This window comes from Prenolepis imparis, unplaced genomic scaffold, assembly GCF_030444845.1.
Source record: "Prenolepis imparis isolate NDT839.2.m4 unplaced genomic scaffold, iyPreImpa1.0 SCAF_11, whole genome shotgun sequence".
Classification (NCBI taxonomy): Eukaryota; Metazoa; Arthropoda; class Insecta; order Hymenoptera; family Formicidae; genus Prenolepis; species Prenolepis imparis.
This window is the reverse complement of record NW_028141169.1, coordinates 1,250,569-1,270,703: the sequence shown is the minus strand read 5'-3', so window position 1 is coordinate 1,270,703 and position 20,135 is coordinate 1,250,569. Positions and strand designations below refer to the sequence as shown.

General features: G+C 35.5%; 1 protein-coding gene across 1 annotated transcript in view; it reads right to left on the bottom strand.

Annotated features, from left to right (window-relative positions):
- Window positions 1–19,315, bottom strand: part of Nau (myogenic-determination protein nautilus) — a 35,497-nt gene extending 16,182 nt beyond the window's left edge. Inside the window, exons 1-5 of the mRNA XM_083049262.1 lie at window positions 18,442–19,315; window positions 17,980–18,381; window positions 13,707–14,007; window positions 12,460–12,630; window positions 3,959–4,037 (exon numbers count right to left, since the gene is read on the bottom strand). Coding sequence (XP_082905388.1) covers window positions 3,959–4,037; window positions 12,460–12,630; window positions 13,707–14,007; window positions 17,980–18,251 — 823 coding nt within the window. The 5' untranslated portion in view covers window positions 18,252–18,381; window positions 18,442–19,315. The remainder of the gene's footprint in view (window positions 1–3,958; window positions 4,038–12,459; window positions 12,631–13,706; window positions 14,008–17,979; window positions 18,382–18,441) is intronic.
- Between the last annotated feature and the right edge of the window lie 820 nt (window positions 19,316–20,135).

Genomic DNA, 20,135 nt, shown 5'->3' with positions numbered 1-20,135 from the left:
AAGTTAAGAGAGTGAATATTCAATACATATATTTCAAAGCAAGTGCGAGTTTGCGTATATATCTGAAAAAGTCGAATCAAACACAACCGAGCATATTGGATTTGTTATCTCTTTTGTCCCCGCATACCGGATATCAAGTATCCGTCCGAATCCATTAATCGAGCGCTCTCGTTGAATCCTCAAATGTCTTTATGTTCCAGTCATCTAAAAGCTCTTCGTAATCCGTTCTCCGAAATAAAAGCGCGTATCGACACATTATCTGCATTAAAGTACAAGAGAAAGGGAAAATAAAAGGAAAAAAAATGGAAATTTCTATTTTTCACATAAAGTGTCTCCGTGAATAAAGATTCGGGTATGACACCGGCTTGATGGTAGGTTATTGTTGCCTCCATAGTCAAGGCTTATATACTCATACGGTTTACTACCTGACACGGAAAGGGCGGGCAAAGCGGACGCGGCAAAGCGATTTTTAACCCTTTCGCGTTCAGAGGACGTTGCGCAAACTTTTAATAGAGAGTTTGAAGCGCGCGAAGCGGGATAAAGTTTTTCGAAAGCCAAAAACAATAGAAAACAAACCTTTTGACTCGTAAAAAGTAATCGAAAAGCAAATTATCCAGTATAATAGTAGGATTTAATTATTATATTAGAATATTGATTAAAACAAGAGAGAAACTCTTTGAAACTAATACGAGTACTAAAGAGCTCTGTTTGAATTCTGAAACCAAATTACTTCGTTTCTATTGAGTTTTAGATTTTACTACAATTTTTCTAAAGTTGTCCGATAAATCAAATCCCATCTTGTTTTGAACATTTGTTCTTTATGTTAAAATACTAATTTTACTCTAATACAGTATCGCGAAAGAATGTCGTCAATCATTTCTTTAATTAATTATCTTATTAATGATTTATTAATAAGATTGTTATAATTAATATATTAATATATCAATTAATGTATCAGTTTCGCTTTGATTTTTTTTTTAATAAATCAATATATTTTTGGTTTTCTTAATTTTATACTTAAAATAACTCTTTCACTCATGTTATCCAAGCGTTGTAAATTGTCTTCTCCCGAGTGTGTAAGAGGAAAATTCGTGAATTCTCAAATAAGTACACAGTACTCTCTATCCTCCTTTCATTCGGGGGATTTCGTCTGAAACTCGCTGCTACATCCGATGTCAACGAGACGATGCTCTGTCCGATTACCCAGATTCTCCTCTCCGCCGACAAAACTCGCTCTGCTCTTTTAGCCAAACGGGCCCGCAAATGCAACGTCGGATAATCTCATCAGTTTCCACATATATGTATACAACCGAAGATTTTCGTAGGCGCGACATATTTCCGTGGGGGAAATGTACGCAAAGAAGGAGAAAGAGAGAGAGAGAATGCGCGCGCGCCCGGGTGGGCTATCTATAGCGGCCGAGTGTAACCGAACGGCGACCGAGTGTCACTCAAGGGTGACAAATCTCATTAATACCGATCTGCTTAATGCGCCGTCGCGTGTCCGACATTAATCTACTTAAAAATACCTGTACGGAGAGAGAGAGAGAAAGAGAGAAAGAGCGCGCCATTTTAGATCATCCGTGTCGCGGTTTACTTTGTTAATACACGCGTTAATACATGGGTGATCTCACGACAAGATCGTGCAAGATGCGATCCTGCTCTGTTAATATCCGCGGGTGTTCTTCCCTTCCATTTCTATATATCCGAAGAAATATCTCTTTCCTTTCTCCCCGAAGAAATATTAATTGCTATTCTCGCTGAACAAAATCACAGCCAGAAACAAAAATGGCATTTTTCTCCGATTTTATATCTTACACGTTTCTCGCTATTTGGTTACGATTGAGCTATTTTTTCATGAGTCCGACCAATCGCGTGACTCACATTTATTAAACAAATAAAGTGAGATATTATTTTTGTATCTGACCTATAGCCGCTGGCCACATGTCTTCTCTTCGATATTTTCATGCGCGATACACTGATTTATTGTTTCCATATGGATCCATATAAATATTGTTTCTATAAGATTATTGCACTTTGCTTTTTTCCTCTGTAACCATCAGAGATTGAAAAAATATGATATTTGTATAAAAAACAAAAATATTGATGCAATCTCTATTATTTTTCTACTAGAGATAAAAGAATGTTAATATTAAAAATAAATAATTAATATAATATAATTCTCTTTTGTATATATATATTTTAAGTATATATATATTAATTAAAATTCTATTTAGTATTATAGATTTCAGGAATCACACGATAAATATTTCAAAGATTGTATTTCTTGTTGGAGATATCAAGTAATCAATCGAAATAATTATATCACTCGTATAATCAATAAAAGTATATATTTGAATATTATTTTCGCAGAAATATATTCTATTTAATTTGTCTCTTATGCTTTTTAGATCATGTTAGTTATTCTTGTATAATTAGCAAAACAAAATAAATTATAATTACTTGTGGAATAAATCGATATTTGTTTTGTCAATTGTGTACTTATTTTTCGCAGACATACTATATAATATAATTGTTTTATAATTATAATAAGAATAATATTTTATTTAATATTTTTTAATAGTCTACATCGCGCTAATCTGACAAAATAAAATGATTGCTTTCAAAACTGTCCAATAATAATTTTGTTTTGAAAAAATGCATTTTACAACGCTATGTTTTTTAAGTATAATGTTGATGACATAGAATAAATTTTTTGGTTCTATAAATTTGCAATTTTATGTCTTCACATACACATGCGTGTAATTCATATATAAAATTTATATTAATTTTCATTTATCAAATTATAATGGAAAAATTAAAAGCTTGTTATATATAAAAATATCGAGTGTCTTCATTAAGTTTTTGTTAAAAAAAAGGAATAAAAATTTTGTCATAGAATTTATTAAGAGTACATCCGGCGATTCCGGGGGAGCACACTGTATCAGAAAAATACATTTACCCGCCTATTTTTACTCGACGCGTGCAACGAACGCGAATTTAATCTTACGGGCTTTAGAATCGCAACGGCCGCCTAACGATCGCGCGCTGATGCTGCCTTATGCGATGCAGATGTTGATGATTTTTTGCGTGACAGGACGAGTCATGAGAGAGCAGAATCCGCGGTGAGACCCGATCGTACTCGACGTTTCTGCTGCGAAGGGAATACTCTCTTGTCTCTAACGACTCTTCCAGTCGCGAGATAATGATATCCGCGATAATCGTGACCAGAATGCACGCGAGTTTAAGGATGAAGAGGATCCCCGGACGATCCTTCCCCGATTGGAAATTCGCAGAGCCAGATTCATTTTAATTTATAATTATCAATAAGACAGTTTGACGGTTTCTTTTTTTTCGGATATAAGAAAGAAAGTAACATATTATTTTTTTATTATCTTTTTTTAAGTATTTAAAATATTAATTAATTATAAACTGTTATTAATATATTTTTTTTCAATTACAATTAAGTCTATTGTAAACAGGAGGATTACATTAGTAAAGCAAAATCTGCAAAATGTGGAGAAGAAAAGTTTAACTCGCGCTATAACTCGAAGCAAATAAGAAATTTTGAGAAAGTAAAATGCAATAAATGTGTATATCTTCATAATATTTACAAAATTTTATTAATTAATAATTTATTATAATTTATTTATTAATAATAATATTTTTGTCTAGTATTGAAATCTGAACTATCATAAATATCCTTCGCATCGTATGACTGCAACGTTATTAAAGTTAACAATTAAAGAATATTATCGCGATAACTTTGACGTTTCCGTGCGTATATCGTCGTTTTATTATTATATGTATAACTCCGGTTACATGATCGCTAAAAGTGAGATACGTCAGATGGATCTAAAGCGAGATAAGGGAGAGAAAGGGGGGAAAGAGAGGATGGCGTTGAATATTTTCCCTAAATTTGTATAAGCAACTATGTATGTATGGAGTAATATTCACTCACCGTTAATTGGTTGAAACCTCGCCAAAGGATCCGAGAATTGCCGAAGTCTGTCCGTCACATACTGCGACGACTCTCCATTCTGTAAATAAGAGAGAACAAATAAATTAAAGCCGAACGAAATGTAGTTGTTTCGCCACGCGAAAATGAAACGGACACACAGCTTTTCGGGGATTATCCGCGAGATCGAATACGAGAGCTTGCTCGGGGATAATGGATTCTCAATAGAAACGGGGGGAGGAAAGGGAAGAGATGAGAGAGGATTTGCGGGGAGAGAGAGAAAGAGAAATTCGAATTAAATCGCGATCAACTATCTTCTCCCTGAATATCTTCCACTGGGAAAGCATCGATCAAGATGGTTGGGAACATTAATTCGGCATGCAAGATTTGCATTCGACAGACAGATAACCGAGAGATATGGAGGAATCGGAGCATGAGATGTATATATTTTCACGCAGCACACACAGATCGCGACAGATCGATCAATGTCTTGTCCCGACTTTTTTTCAAAATACTGGACCATTCGATTCGAAATACACGCCCAAATCTCCCGACTATGTAGACGTAGCGAATTAATCCTTCTATCCCGGGTACCCAAAACCACTTTAAATGTTAAAAATGTGTAAGAAGAAAATAAAAGGGCTTTTATATTATTTATATTCGGAAATCTTCAAAAATATAACAAATGTTCAACAATAGCCGACAACATGCAATTGGTATCCAGGTACCCATACATTGATGGAAAGGTAAAAAAAATTATGCATTGACAAGAGGGTTAATCTCCAAAAGCCAAGTTGAAGTAGATTTTGATCGTAAACTCGAGCGAAACCGTAAATCCGGTCGAGTCTCGATTTATCCTACCGGACGAGGATCATCCGGAAGGTATTCCGCGAGCGTGACGATAGGTGGGAAGCAGCATGGGAGGAATCGCTGGAATTATCGTTACCCAATTTGCTTCTCTCCGCGCGGCCCAAACTACCCCTAAGCTCGAGAGAAATTGGGTCACATCGGCCGGGCAGGAAGCGCATCGGGGCGGATGCGCGAATCGACAATCGAACCCGCTGCACGCTTTATTTGCTTTTAATTCCTTCTTGTTTGCATTAATTGGTGAGGTCATGTAGAAAATGATAAAGAAAAGGCGACGAGTCAACGCGTCTGTTTAAACTGTCATCATGACAGTCGATATGTTATTTTTTATCACTCTTTTTAAGATATATTCTTTCATATCATTCTTTTGTATTATTCTTTCATTTTTTATGATATATATATCTTATCATCCTCTTATTAATATACATATATGTATGTACATTAATAAGGGTGATAAGAGATTGATCACAAAAGTAAAAGAATTTAATACAAGAAATCTTGACACGGCTATGACAATAAAAAATAACATATCGACTGCCATAATAATGCCTCTTATATAAATATATAGGTATATATAAGAAGAATGATAAAATTAATCAATATATAAATATATATATTATTGATTATACTATATATAATATGCATAATATTAATTAATATATATATATTATATATACCAATACTATTATATTAATATGTATATAATATTGATTAACCTTTAGAGGGCCGGAGTGGCCACTATAGTGACCAGGAACAAACTTGGAAACTTTACATGTAGGTTGCATATATGCAAAAATTTTACGTTAAAAAAGTTTTAAATTTCAATGGAAAAATGTCGGGCCTTTAAACATTAATATAGATTGACTGTCATAATAATTTAGGATATTAGAACTGTAAAAAACAGACTGTAAAAACACTGTTTTTGCAATTGCAATCATTAATAAGACACTTGTAGTGTCTTAAGAGCTCCCCGCCATCACGATATTTCGGCCTCGTCCCAAAAGTACAGAACGTAACTCAACCTCTCTAAATAATGAGAATACACTATGACAAGCGGACCGAAACTGTGTCTAGCTTTGTCGTCCAAGTACTTCAGTTACCAGCGTATATGCCAGGAGAGACATATACAGGATGATTCACGACATGATGCGGCACAAATTTAGGATTTGAATTCTGACGTAATTTCAGGAGCGAAGGGAGATTTATTTAAAGAACGGCTCCGATTTCGGGGATTATAAAATTGCAATTTACGCTTTTCATACAGATTAACGCGCGACACAAGATATAAGAAAACGTAATAAACACCGATCGATAAGATATATATAAATATACATTGAAAGCGTGCTTCGAAAAGGATAGTTGGCATAAATTCGCATCAATTTCTAAAATTATATAACCGTGTATAAATGTGTTTTGTGCCGTCTGATGCGGAATCGCTAATGCCATATCGCATTCAATTAATCCGGCCACGTGCGAGAGCCCTTTCGTACAGCCCCCGTGATACGCATTACATCGCGCCAGAGCATCGTAATACAAACCCACGTAATCATGACATAATTGTGGTGACGCGCGTGACTATGAGCGGTGCGCAAATTTGGCTCTAATTAAGCTGTAATAAAATCGCGTGGCGCGTGAACTGTATAACGTCATCGCGAAGCTAACGAAGAAAAAGAAGAGGGAACAGAGAAGAAATTTATAATTTAGAGAGCGAAAAGAAATTATTTTTTCGAGGGATACACTCCTTCTAACTGGCCTCTCGCTCCAGAGAGTCATAAATTAAACAAATATATAGTCAATATTTTTTTATAAACTTGTATATCGCGCATTAAAAACATTATAACAGTAAAAAATATATTAGAGAAGAAATAATTATTTCTTTTTATAATCAATGAGACTTTGATTTGAGAAATGCTCGATTACGTCAAAATTTTCAAAAATTCGAGTTTAAGTTATGAGAAAGGGCTACTTTAATCTGTAGCTATCTGTGATGATTTTATTTTATTTAAACTTACAATTTTATTTTAAGTTTTACAACTTTCTTTTGAGAATTAAAAATTCTAACATTAAATACACTTTGAATGGAAAATTAAAACATTTTTTAACACGTCATACATTTACATATATTATAAGGCTGCAATCTGATAAAGTATATTAAAATCTCTTTTTTCGCAATAATTTTAAATTTCTCAAAATTATCACGCGGTGGAGCAGTTTCGGAGACTGGATTCGCCGTAAAAAAAAACTATGAGGAATAATTTTACTGTTCTTTTTTTAATTTAAGAAAAAATTGTTCAATATATGTAATTAATTGAATAATTTGATTGTGCGTTTTCTTACGCGAATTTTCTTAAATACAGAATTGTCTTCGGGGATTATTCTTGCGGTGATGGGAAAGTGGATTGTGCATGTCTCGCGTATCGTGCAATGAATATTTATACGCGGTAAGGGCGCACGTGGCGTAGAACAATTTTTCCTCGGTCGACTTATGCGGCGAGCGTCGTAAACCCCGAAGAATATATCGTGCCTCGGTTTAGGGCTGCGTAGTTACAAACCGAGAGAATGAGAGAGAAAGCGAATATTTAACAGAAACGAAATGTTCCCCAAAGCTTTATTCACAAATCGTAGACTCTGGTATAGAGATGTACGCGCACACGAGCGCATCTATATGGGGGATATATAAGCGTCGCTAATGTATCCGCCGACAGGCGCGATAATGCACCCCGTAGATCGCGACGACTGAATAAATTTCGAATAATCGCGCGGCCGGGAATACGAGGCGCGCTTAAGAGATATTCTCGCTCGCTCGCGTTACAGGAAATCTCCGAGGACGTACGAGCGGAAAGAATCTTGGAGAAGACGACTTTGACGTCGCATAAAAATCTCTTACAGATATTTGTTTCTTCCACTCTCTTTCTTCTCTCGCCGTCCTACCCCTTCTTTTTTTCTACACTCGGTGTATAATCGTGTGTTTACTCCTTCGTGATTGAAAATTATAATGTAAAGATAATAAATACAACAAGATGTGTTGACTTAAAAATACACAAGTTTTATTATAAAAGCAGGGATAATTTAGAGTTTTTTTTATCGATTATTCGACTAATCGATTCCTCAGTCAAATCATATTTAATCTTTAATTTGTATCAAAATAATGAATAATTTCTCAAAGAAGAGTCTGGACAGGAAAGCAGCCTTTGCTAAAATTTTCATCCCGTGAATATTAAAAAATTATTTAAAGATTTTCCTTTCATACATAATTTTTGTAATATCTACACAATTTCTGATAGCGAACTAAACACGAGAATTTAATTAAATTAATGATGCAACTAATAAATAATAAATCAACTAATAAACTAATAAATCAGCGATAAAGAGATCTGAATTGACACTATATGTCATCGTACACGAAGAATTGAGCTCCGACAACGCCTATGTCATCTCTATCATTATTTTATAATGTAATCTCGAAGAAGCAAAGAGTGAAGATAAACGTCAAAGTTTTTCGCGACAATATTCTACATTTTAAAATAATTTTCTGATCGTATCTGAATTTGATTGTCAATAAAATTATCAACATATTACATCGGAGAATTACAACTTCCATCTCAATCTCTTTTCTGACGATGTCTTTTTATATCTACAAAAATATAAAAACGCAAGTGACAATGTATACAACAATGAATGAAATGTAAAGACTATATTAAAGAATAAAAAACAAGGAGAGAGAAATCGCGAAGAGTCGAGGAAGGAAACAGGGATGAATGCAGCCAGGTGGCTAGAAATCAGAGCTTAACAGGAAGGCGATCGTTTCGATCGGCATTGAAAGCTCGTTTTCCCCGTCAGTGGCTACCATCGGAGCACGAATGCGCATCGATGCATTCCGGGGGTACGAGGGAAATCTGCGGAATCAATCCGTGATTGGGAATCGCGAGAGTCGGCCGCATTCTCTCTCTGTCTCTCTCTCGCTTTCCTCTTTGATCGATCAGCGCGACGCGTCACCAAATACTGATCGCATCTCTCTCCATCCGCGGAATTCGATTCTTTTTTTTTTTCATCCCTTATTCATTCCCTTCGCACCCACAGGCGGCACAACACAGCCGTTAAGCATTTTATTCGGTCCCGTATCATCTATTTGTCCCTAAGAGGCGCATCTATATGCGGCGAACTATTCTCGGAGTGAAAGAGACTCTCTTCTCGTACTATGTTTCGTGAAACGCTCTCCGACACACATCTCCACTCGACATACACTCTCGACGAGAGTGCGATACAGGGTATATAAGTAGTGTTATCGATTACGATCGGCCGAAGGGAAAAAGGGGTTGTCGCTTTACAACAATAGCGGGAGAGAAACTATCAAAATCGTGCATTTGTACTATTTCGTTTTTATTTTTTATTCTAGCCTCTTTCTGTAGCTTCGAGAGTTCAAAATAAAAGCTCGTGCTCGCAGATATTTGCTGCTTCTATATCAAATTTCTATCGCAGTTAGTTTCGCAAAACTTTTTTTTATTTTTGTTTTTAAAATGAACAAAAAAATTGAGGTCTGGAAAATTGCTCGATTAAGAATGAAAATTATAGGAATGTAGTAAAAATCGTAAAAGCAAACATGGAATATATTATTTAGGAAAAAAATACGCAGAACGTAATATTAACAAGATAATAATCATTAACACGACATTCCTACATCGCCATTTTAAATTATCGAATTTAAAGGGAAAAATCTTTTAAAATACCAAAAATATAAACGAGAAACAAATAACGCATAAACTTTGGATTTTTAACAAATAGACTAATTAAATAGATCTAGTTCGTATCAATTCTGATAACATGCAGTCTTTGATCGATCTAGAAAATCGGAGAACTTTTTCTCTATTAATTTATATCAACGCAATAAAATATTTTTGATTTGAAATATAAATGTTTATTATATATGTATATATATATATATATATATATATATATGTATATGTTTTTCCAATGATATAAATATAAATTATATAAAGAACCGTCACACATTTCTTTATTTCTCTCTGACAAGAAAAAAAACTATACAAGAGTTATAGTTAATCCACTTATCTTTTTCGAAAACATATTGTATGCCATATTTGTCAAATAAATTCGACAATGAAAATTAATATACCATTAATATCGATTAAATACCTACCCTAAAATTTTCCCATTTTATTATATTATGCACCCGGATATGTGTATCGGCTCCTTCTACCGCGAATCTCTCATTGTCAATCGATTACGTCTTACTCGTGTATCCCGAGACGCGAACACACGCGAGATATCCCCGAGTATTAATATCGAGCGAAAATCCCTCGATGGACATTTCTCGCGTTCTCTCTCGTCGCGCTTAGAAGGGGTTAAGGCGAGTCGGCCACGACGGGGAAAGGGGTAAAAGGTCGACGAAAGCGCGAGACAAATTACAGAATCCGAGGGGGAGCTTTGTAAAGAGACGCGAAACGCCCAGACCGCGGAACTTCATCACGAGAGAGAGCGGAAAAGGGATTCCTGAGCGGAGCGCAGAGGAATTTCGCGGCGCGACTCGTCGCCATCCACGGGGAGTCTGCTGCCCCCTCCTTCCTCCGACCCCCCTTGGCCGCCCGAGAGGATTATACAATGAAATATATATTTCCCCGTTTCTCTCTCACTCTCTCTCTCTGTATCTTCGCTAAATATAAAGTTCGCGAGAGACCCGAGACAAATCTCAAATGCCGAAAAAACAACGCAATCGAAAGAGATCTCTCCCATTAGGTCAATCCCGTCTCCCTTCTCTAATCTTTCTCACCTCGGCAAAGAGGAGGAGGGTGTTATTGATCGGGGGATCACTCGATAATGTTACTTAAAAGCTTTTCAAGCGAGCTCCGCTATTTTCCCGAGGAAAGTGAGCTCTCGCCGGAGTTCAATTGGATTCCTCGCTCTTCTCTCGTCGACAATCGCGAAGATCTATTTCTCTCTCTCTTTCCGAGCTACCGAAGAGACCGGGATAATTTATGCGATCCTCTGAGAATCTCTCCAGAGAGTCCGCAGCCATTCGAGCCCTTCTGCTCTTCGATCTAAACCGGAATGTCAACCGCGATCTAACATCAAACACACAGCAGGTTGTACTCGGAACATATACGGGATTCTTGGAATTTGGAATCGTCTTTGCGAAACGCCATCAAAGAATTTTTATCGTCAAGTTTGTACACAAACCGGTGTTCCGCCTCGAAATCAAATCTATTGCATTGATAATGCTTTGTTTTGTAACTGAATATCGTTCTTTGTTATAATTTTTAAAAAATATTTTTTAATAATATATATACACATATGCAATATTCATAGAAATAATGAAATTTGCGATTCCAATAAACGCGCACGTATATCGATAGATTTTTCATAAAAGTGGCTAAAGCCTCGGATATGACGCGTTCGAGATATCTGACTCGACGAAAGAGAGAAAAAAAACACAATTACATTCCAATTAACGTCGGAAATCGAAATAGCTCCGAGATGTCTATCTCTCCGCGATATATCACTGACGGTCGCCGAACGCGAAACTTAACGAAACCAGCAAATTGGAAACTTTTCATCCGCGAATTCATCGTCGGGATATACTCGCGGCACGACCTTTTTGCGTTAATTTTAAATTTCAATGCGAGAATACGATATCACAAATTATATGTAAAATTATAACTCTTTAACGTTATAACGTCATCGCCAGAGATATGAAATAATATATTCCGGTATAATTTAATTTACGATATATTCTTTAACCACAATAATTTTTCCTTATCAAAAATGTTGACGCATCAACATAATTTCCAAGTTATAAGAAGCGATTGAAAAAAAGGCTCTTCGCAAACAAAATTTTGTGGACTTCGAATAAGTAAAGTTCATTTTAGGGACATATTTAATATGCATTTGGAAAATTACGCCCTTTTTCTTCGAACATTTCTTTCTACGGCCGCAAACTGCACTTGCACAGACAGTGTTTTGGTTATGGTAATTATCATAAACGACAGCGCGTTCTTCTTTTGAGAGCGAGAAACTCGGGCGCAATTCTTTTTACGGCCACTCGAGAAAAAAAGAACGATGATACTGAGCTAATGGTGTCGCGGGTCAAAAACCATTAGAGCTTGTATGCGATGCACGTGTCAGACATGTGCGTGAACTGTGTAACTCTTAAATGCATCTCGTTGCAGAAGTTACAACGTTTTCATTCTTTCAAGTAATTGCGAACTCAATATGGCACAAATTTTACAGCGTAAAATTTTATTTGTAAATTTTTATTGCAATTTCTTAAATTTATTTTTTTAATTTTATACAAGGATCGTTAATTTTGTTATATCCTACTATAAGATATTTAAATTACAATAAGATACTTAATTCACATGACTTTTCGTTTAATTCAAAATCTCATCTATTAAAAATGTTTAATGCAAAAAAATTAGAAAAATATATGCGGCCACTCTTGTCAGCAATTATATCATAAATTAGACAGCTGTATCTTAATTAATTAATGATATATTTAACAAGATCGATTTGAATGCGAAATTTGAATCTGGAGTATACGAAATTCTCCCCGCTGACAAATGAGCCTAATCCCAGTGTGCATGCTAATCTTATTAATTCGTGCTATCGCATATAATACGTACCGTGTTCTCAGCGGAAGGATGATCCTGATGTCCGGAGGGTCGATTTCCCTGCAGTAGCGCCTCGAGACTCTCGATGTACTCAATAGCATTCCGCAGTATCTCCACTTTCGGTAAACGCTGATTAGGGTTGTTGCTCGTTCTTCTCTTGAGCACCTCAAAGGCCTCGTTAACCTGCGACAGAAATTGCATAATTAACCATTAATACGCTATCGACCTAAATAATACACAGAGATGCACAGGGCGTCTGTGTTTTTTTAAGGACTCTCTTAAATCAGTGTATTATCACTGAAAAGCAATGAATTATTATTATAAGTGAAGCAAATAATAAATCTTATTGAAAGAATCAATTAGTAGTAATGGCTGGTTTCAGTGATATTTTAAATCGCGTCTTATATATGAAAATATTATATAAAAATTTATATAATATTATTGATTAATAATATATTTTATAAAAAAAATATCTGAGTATCAGTGAAATATTTATTGTTTTTGTAGGAAATCTTATGTCACTGCTTTAATCATTGACATTTTCACTGGTCTAATTTAAGAGAGTAGAAGAGAATCGTGCGCTTTTATCTATCGTCCAATTTTTTTTTAAACGTCAAACACTACATTTATAATAAAGTTACTTTTTTCTACTGTGCGTATATGAAGGAATACATGAAAATTTTTTTCTCAAATTTTCCCCTCGTGTAGATACTATGAGTGTCAAATTTCAAATGACTCCATGAGCTTTAATATATACTCGGGCCCATTCCCGAAACATCATTCGTCATTTGAATCGTCCGAAAGCGGCGCTTAGTCGCGACCGATCCACTTCGCAGATGTTTTCCTTCCGTCAGTGCGCTCTCTTTGAGGTTGTTTACTTCGAAAACACACGATTCGCGCGCGGCATGTTTTAAATTTAAATGATTACAGACGGGCCAAAACAGCAACGTGCGTGTATTCAGTGTAAAATGAGAAATATGATACAAATAACAGACGTACGTCATATATTCGATATATTAATATTCCATTATTTTAAAAATATACTCGCAATTTTCGAAAGAATCGAAAATAATTAATTTTCCATAAGCTTTTCGAGTCACAAATATTAATAAGTTTGCGTGTCATGATTTTTAAAATTATTATATGATAAAAAGAGACATAAATGATTCCACAATAAGATGAAAGACTCAAGTGACATTTCCGGAAGGGAAAATCATGGCAGAATGCGCGCGCGTTTTAATGGATAAATAATAACTAACCTTTCTCAGGCGCCGTCTCTCGCGCAAAGTGGCGGCTTTCCTTCGATCGACGGTGACCGTCTTCTTCTTGCACGCCTTGCAGGCCCACAGAAGGCATCTGCGCGGACCATGCGGCGAACCGGCATCCAAAACGTGCGGATGCGGCACGTGCTCGATCGACTCGCTCTCGTTCGCCTCGTTGGTCTCGCTGGTCTCGTTGGTCTCGTCGGCGTCCGCCGAGCCGGACTCGAGGTCGGCCGAAGCGTCTGCCGATATCACTGACGAGGCGTCGTCCGAGTCGAGAGCGTAGCGAGACTGCGATCTGAAAACATCGTGGAGATCGCTTTATATTCGTCGGACCAAGGAAATCGAATTGAAAAAAGATAAAATAACTTATAATAATCTTTTTTAATTTTTTCTTTTTTAATTTGACATTATATGTATACTGCGGTCTTTCAATGACATTAGTAGCGCGCGTCTTAATTTAATTCCTAATTATATTAAATTTCAATTAATGCCGATAATTTAATATATCTGGAAACATCGTCGAGATCGCTTTATATTCGTCGGACCAAGGAAATCGAATTGCAAAAGATAAAATAATTTATAATAATCTTTTTTAATTTTTTAATTAACTTATAATAATCATTTTTTAATTTGACATTATATACTGCGGTCTTTTAATGACATTAGTAGCGCGCGTCTTAATTTAATTCCTAATTGTATTAAATTTCAATTAATGCCGATAATTTAATATATCTGGAAACACATCGTCGAGATCGCTTTATATTCGTCGGACCAAAGAAATCGAATTAAAAAAAAAATAAAATAACTTATAATAATCTTTTTTAATTTTATTAAATTTCCTAATTATAGTAAATTTCAATTAATGCCGATAATATAATTTAATATAATTTTTTTAAATTTATAAATAGCTACGCAAGTGTCTTTCTTGATAATTTATTATATATGTGCTTTGTAGATTTTTATCTTCATTTTCTTTCTATTTTTATCTTACAACGCAATAAAGAAAATTGTATCGGGATGTTTCCCAAAAACCGATGTATTTTATGATTTATACATCAACGTAATTTAACATTCTGCTTTGAAGTGTCGATTTAAAGAATATAAATAAATACGATTGACTGATTTGATCTGTAATTTGTTTTTATAGACGTCAGTCGTGAGACGAGAAACTTGCTTTCTCAAAGAGTGCTTTAAAAGATAAAAAGAAAAAAAGAAAAAGAGAGAGAGAGAGAGACGTATATTTAAAAATGTTTTTTTTATAAACAAATTTTAAAAAAGTGCAATCTTTTATTTTAAATTCAACATATATAATATTATATAATTTATATTGTACTTTGTCATATTTTATTATGTTTCCGTAGTTTTCGATTAATACATATGTTTTTAAAATAAATTCCAGATCTCAACTTTTGTGCAAAAATTAAAAAAAAAAGAAAATATAATTAAAATATAATATTATTATACCGAAACACTGTAACACGATCGGATAGAGAAAGCACAGTTGTGCGGTAAATATCTGTGGATTAAAATTTTTTTTTGAAGCTACAAAGCCCAAGAATAAAACTTGATACAATTGATACCTCGTATATTTGTTTTTCGAAATAATATGGCGCGCTCAGGCACAGTGCAAACAAAAAAGAACGCAACGCTTTTATCCGCGAATTTATGTACGAATGTAACATACATACACATGTACATTTTATACACATATACATATGCATTGGGATATAAATTTCGCGTGGATGTCATCGTTCCGCGGAAGACGAGCTCTGATGTCGCACCGCGATGCGTAAGAGTCGCGCGTGACGTAAACGAACGCTGAAAGGTCCGGCATAGGCGTTTAGCGGATTCTTGCCTTAATCATCCTTTAGTTATCGCGACGGCGGTTAATAATGGACGCAGGCGTGTAGGTCCGTCACGAGGCGGTTTCCGCGATTGGACACGTTCCAGGTGGTCCCGCGATGTATTTTCTCGCATCGCGAGGAAGAGACGTTGTCCTCCCCTTCACCCCTTTCTTCTCTCGAGTGTAAAGACGAAATGAACGCGATCAACGAAGTGAAAATGGTTTAATACGCGGTAAAGCCGTCGTCGGATTCATTGAAAGATAACAACCGGACTCCCTTACTTCTCGATTGATACGTTTCAAAGAAAAGAAAAAAAAAGAGAGAAAATGACCCATATAGGTAGGGGAAAGAGTTGAAGAGGAAACGTTATGCAAAAATGCAGATTTATATGATCTAATTTCCTTTTATGTAATCGAAGATACTCTCGCTTTTTAAATATTTTTATATAGTATCTCAATATTTAAAACGTTAATTGATTTTATTGAATTTTTAATAAGGATAATTTTTAACGTAATGAGAAAGAGAAGGAGAGAAAAAAAGGAGAATAGTTCTCTCTCTTGTATGTCAAAGAGAAAAAAAAATATATCATATTTTATATATCAAATACTTTTATGCAAAATTTATAGTATAATTTATATACAATACTCGTTATGTAATCACTATTCATTATTATACACAAATAGACCGTTATACTAAAGCTATTATACTAACATGAAAAGTACATACTGCAATTTTCCATTTCAATAATAAAACAGTTTTTGTCGAATAAATTTGATTTGTCAATGAAATCGATTCTATAAAGATAAAAACTAAAAGAAATATACGGAAGTTTCGAAGAGATTGATCTTAATCTTATTGTTAGTGCATCACAAAAAAATTGTCATATACAAACAACTAATGGACAATGACAGCTTGTAATCTTATTTGAAGTCTTTATCATGATAATTTGAAAGAAATTTGCAAAAGCATCGTATCTCTCTGTCACTCTATATGTGCTCTATTCAATGAAGTATTTTTTTGTAGCTTTAGACTGTAGTAGAAATGGTAGAACAGTAGATAGATAGCAGATTAAGTGGGCATTGTAATTCAAACTCAATCGCATGGATTTCAATTTCAATGACGACGAAATGCCGCAAAGGAAAAAGACGAAAAAAGTAAAAAAAAAAAAAAAAAATCCCTCGAAAGAGAGACGATCAATCTTGTCACGTGGCATCTCGCGAATGAAGTGCAATTAGTCATATTTTAGAGAATATATGTATCCATCAGTAGCTGAAGCTTTTGAAAGCGCTAATTCATCAAGTGTCACGTTTCTCTTGTGAAAACCCGATATATTTCGAGCAGAATAAAGGTATCGAATTCATTTCGACAGTACATATCGAATGCGTCAATCTTTCATATTCGAAATATGTTCTAGAAATTCACTTTTTTAAACTAGATCAATGAAAATGTCACTGATTGAACCAGTGACGTAAGATTTCACTGAAAAATGATTTTCAGTGAAACATTCACATTTTGCTCCTCCGTCTTACGCTCCACTGATTATGGCGGTAAGATTTCACTGAAAAATTAATAATAATCGTACATATTTGCAAAAGACGTAGCTCTTTTAAATTATTTTCTATTTATTTTGGATATTTCGAAGAGAGAGAAATTGCTTGTTATCGATAATGAAATAAATTTTCCACGATAAGCCGTGTATTTTGCGGATCAACAGAGTTCAAATGGTTTCTTCGCATAATGTATATGCGGATATGCTGGATGTTCCGTCGGGATATCTTTCATTATTTCCGTGTGCTGAATTCGTTTCTAAAGTTATACCCACTTCATGAAATAGCTTGTATATGTATATATATATACATATCTACGAAGGCGAATACAAGCGAAACACACTATGAAGTTGCGATGTACTGACGGAAATGGAAACCGCTACAAAGGAATAAGCTGACTTAAATCGTTAACCGCTACAGTGGAGTCTCATACAATGAAATTTTACACAATTGTGTCCGTAATTATAAAACACAGTCGTACACACATGAGTTATGGACGTATTTCTACCGCAAAATTAATTAATTAAATTGGATATAATAGAATAAGATAGTAATTTTAAATGCATTTTTTTCAATTGATCGATATAATTATAATTTATTTATATTTTATAATTTTATTTATATTTCATTATAAGATTAATATTTTAATGTTTTTTAAATTATATTTTATTAGTTTTAACAGTTGTTAATTATATTAATAGTATTAATAATTAATAATATTTAATTATATTTGAGTTTTTATTATTATTCAAAAATTCAATATGATACATATTGAAAAAATGCGCTCTGCATTTTATTGTTTCGACAATTTTTCTTATTTTTTTTCCTCATTTTCTTTTATTAATATCCAGTCAAACACAATACGAAGACGCTCACCTGACTCGGTCACTGCGATAATTCAGGCCGGTTGACGCCGGGGCATTATTAGCGATAAGCCTCGCGCGATCATCCGCGTCCACATGGGTGGAAATGTATCCCTCCTGCAGATACTCGGACTCCGTCGGCGCGTAGACGCGCCGATACCGATGGGGATGAGGATGATGATGATGATGATGATGGTGGTGCAAGTGATGACGGTAACCGTCGTAGGGCGACCTGGCGGTCGCTTCGTAGGCATAGGGCACCGCGTCCGTCACGAGGGTCATCATTTCACGGAGTTTCGTCGACAAGAAGCTGAATTGTCACTGTACCCGGTCGCTCGAAGCGAAAACGCACCGATCGTCCACGTGTTCGACCTCGCGCGACCTCATCACGAGCGAAGTTTTCTTCTACGACAGTCTAATTTAACTTAATTAAGTTTCTCTCTCGAGTAACGTGTGTATCTTCATGTATAATCACCTGCATCATCAGACTTTCCGTCAAACGATCGCTTATGTCTGTCAAAAAATAATCGATTTAGGAAAGACAATTCTTCACAAGATAAATGAAGAAATTGGTCGAAGAAGAAGCTGACCGATGTTGAAGATACCTGACGTAAAATCGCGACAGCGTTTTCTTTTCTCTATCCCATTTAGCTGTCGTCTCTTTTCCGGGGAAGAATAATGAACCGCTGGTCTCAGCAAGAACACGGACGCGTTTTCGCGATATATATTCGTTACAGTTAACTCCTCTTCCTTCAACTTGCTCATTAACTTTGTTCCGAGTCGATCCCGGCAGGTTTCGTTCCCGAGACGCGGAATCTTCCGCTCCGATTCGCTAAAACCATTGGACAGATTCCTCCTTCGTCGCTCGTTATTTGAGTTTATTCAATTCACTTTATCGTATTGTCCGATTTTCCATTGGATCTTCGTATATATCGGATGACCGGATGCGCGAGCAATCATGAATTGCGAAGAGACGAAAGATTCGACTTTTCGAAGCTGAATTCTTGGGATTTTACGGAGCACAAGATACTTGGCGTCAATCGACTCGATGATCGTGCACTTTTGTTCCGAATAGAGATGGCGAAAACGATAAAAGGATAAAGAGATAAATCTCGCACTCAATTTTAAAAAAGAGATTCCAAGTCAGAGGCCCAACTCCGAAACTCGAGGAAGGAAGAGGGTCGATTCTCGACCGGCGGCGCGACTTCCTTCCCTATACGTATCCGGCGTGACTAACCGAGCCGGTCGTCGGACCAGACGCGACAGATCCGAAAGTCTCTCATAGCCGGAGATCACGGAGCGAAGATGCCTCGTGTAATGTATCGGTCCCTCCGCCACATGGCATCACCTCCTCTTAGGCTCTCGCCGAAAGAGAGACGCGAGTAGGAATATTTTACATGCGTTTACATACGTGTGTGCGTGCCAGTTGCGGCAGTCACACCCCGTGATGACTATTTTTAAGAACGTCCGGCCAATCGCGACCGGCGAAAATCGTCTTCGGATCCGCCTCCCGGACTGTCATAGATGCGTGAGTTTGGCAGGGACTCATTACGGGGTGTGGTTTAATCATTAATAAGAGTTAGATCCTCTCGTCGGGTGGAGGGCGACTCGCCGAGAAGCTTTGGCGGTCCGAAAGAGCGAATGATAACCCAAACAAAAAGCATAATCAAGACTAAGGACTATTATTGCGATCATGTACTTGAAATTTCTCTTTCTTTCTAAATGACAGACAATTTTATTTATTGTGCCAGCTATCGTGTTTATATATATATATTTTTTTTATTAATAAATAAACGTATATACAATTTTTTTTCAAACTATTCTAAATATCATTCTCTGACAGAGAGAGACCTGAATACTCTCTCTGCAAAAAAAAAAAAAGACAAAATAGAAATCAACAAAACTAATCATTGATCGATGTGTCCATTTTTTCGTCAATTTACTATTTCGTATTATTTAATGTTCGACAATTGAAAAAAAAAAATTTCAATCATAGATTTCTTCTATCTCCTATGTTACGAAAAATGGTTAAAAAACCGTAATTAAAGTTCCTAGATCGTACATTTTTTCTTTTAAGAGAGTCTTGAAATTCGAAAGAGATTATCAGAGAAGGAGTTTGATCCAAAAGAATTCTTTTATCTAAGAGATTTCTTTTATATTTTCGATAAA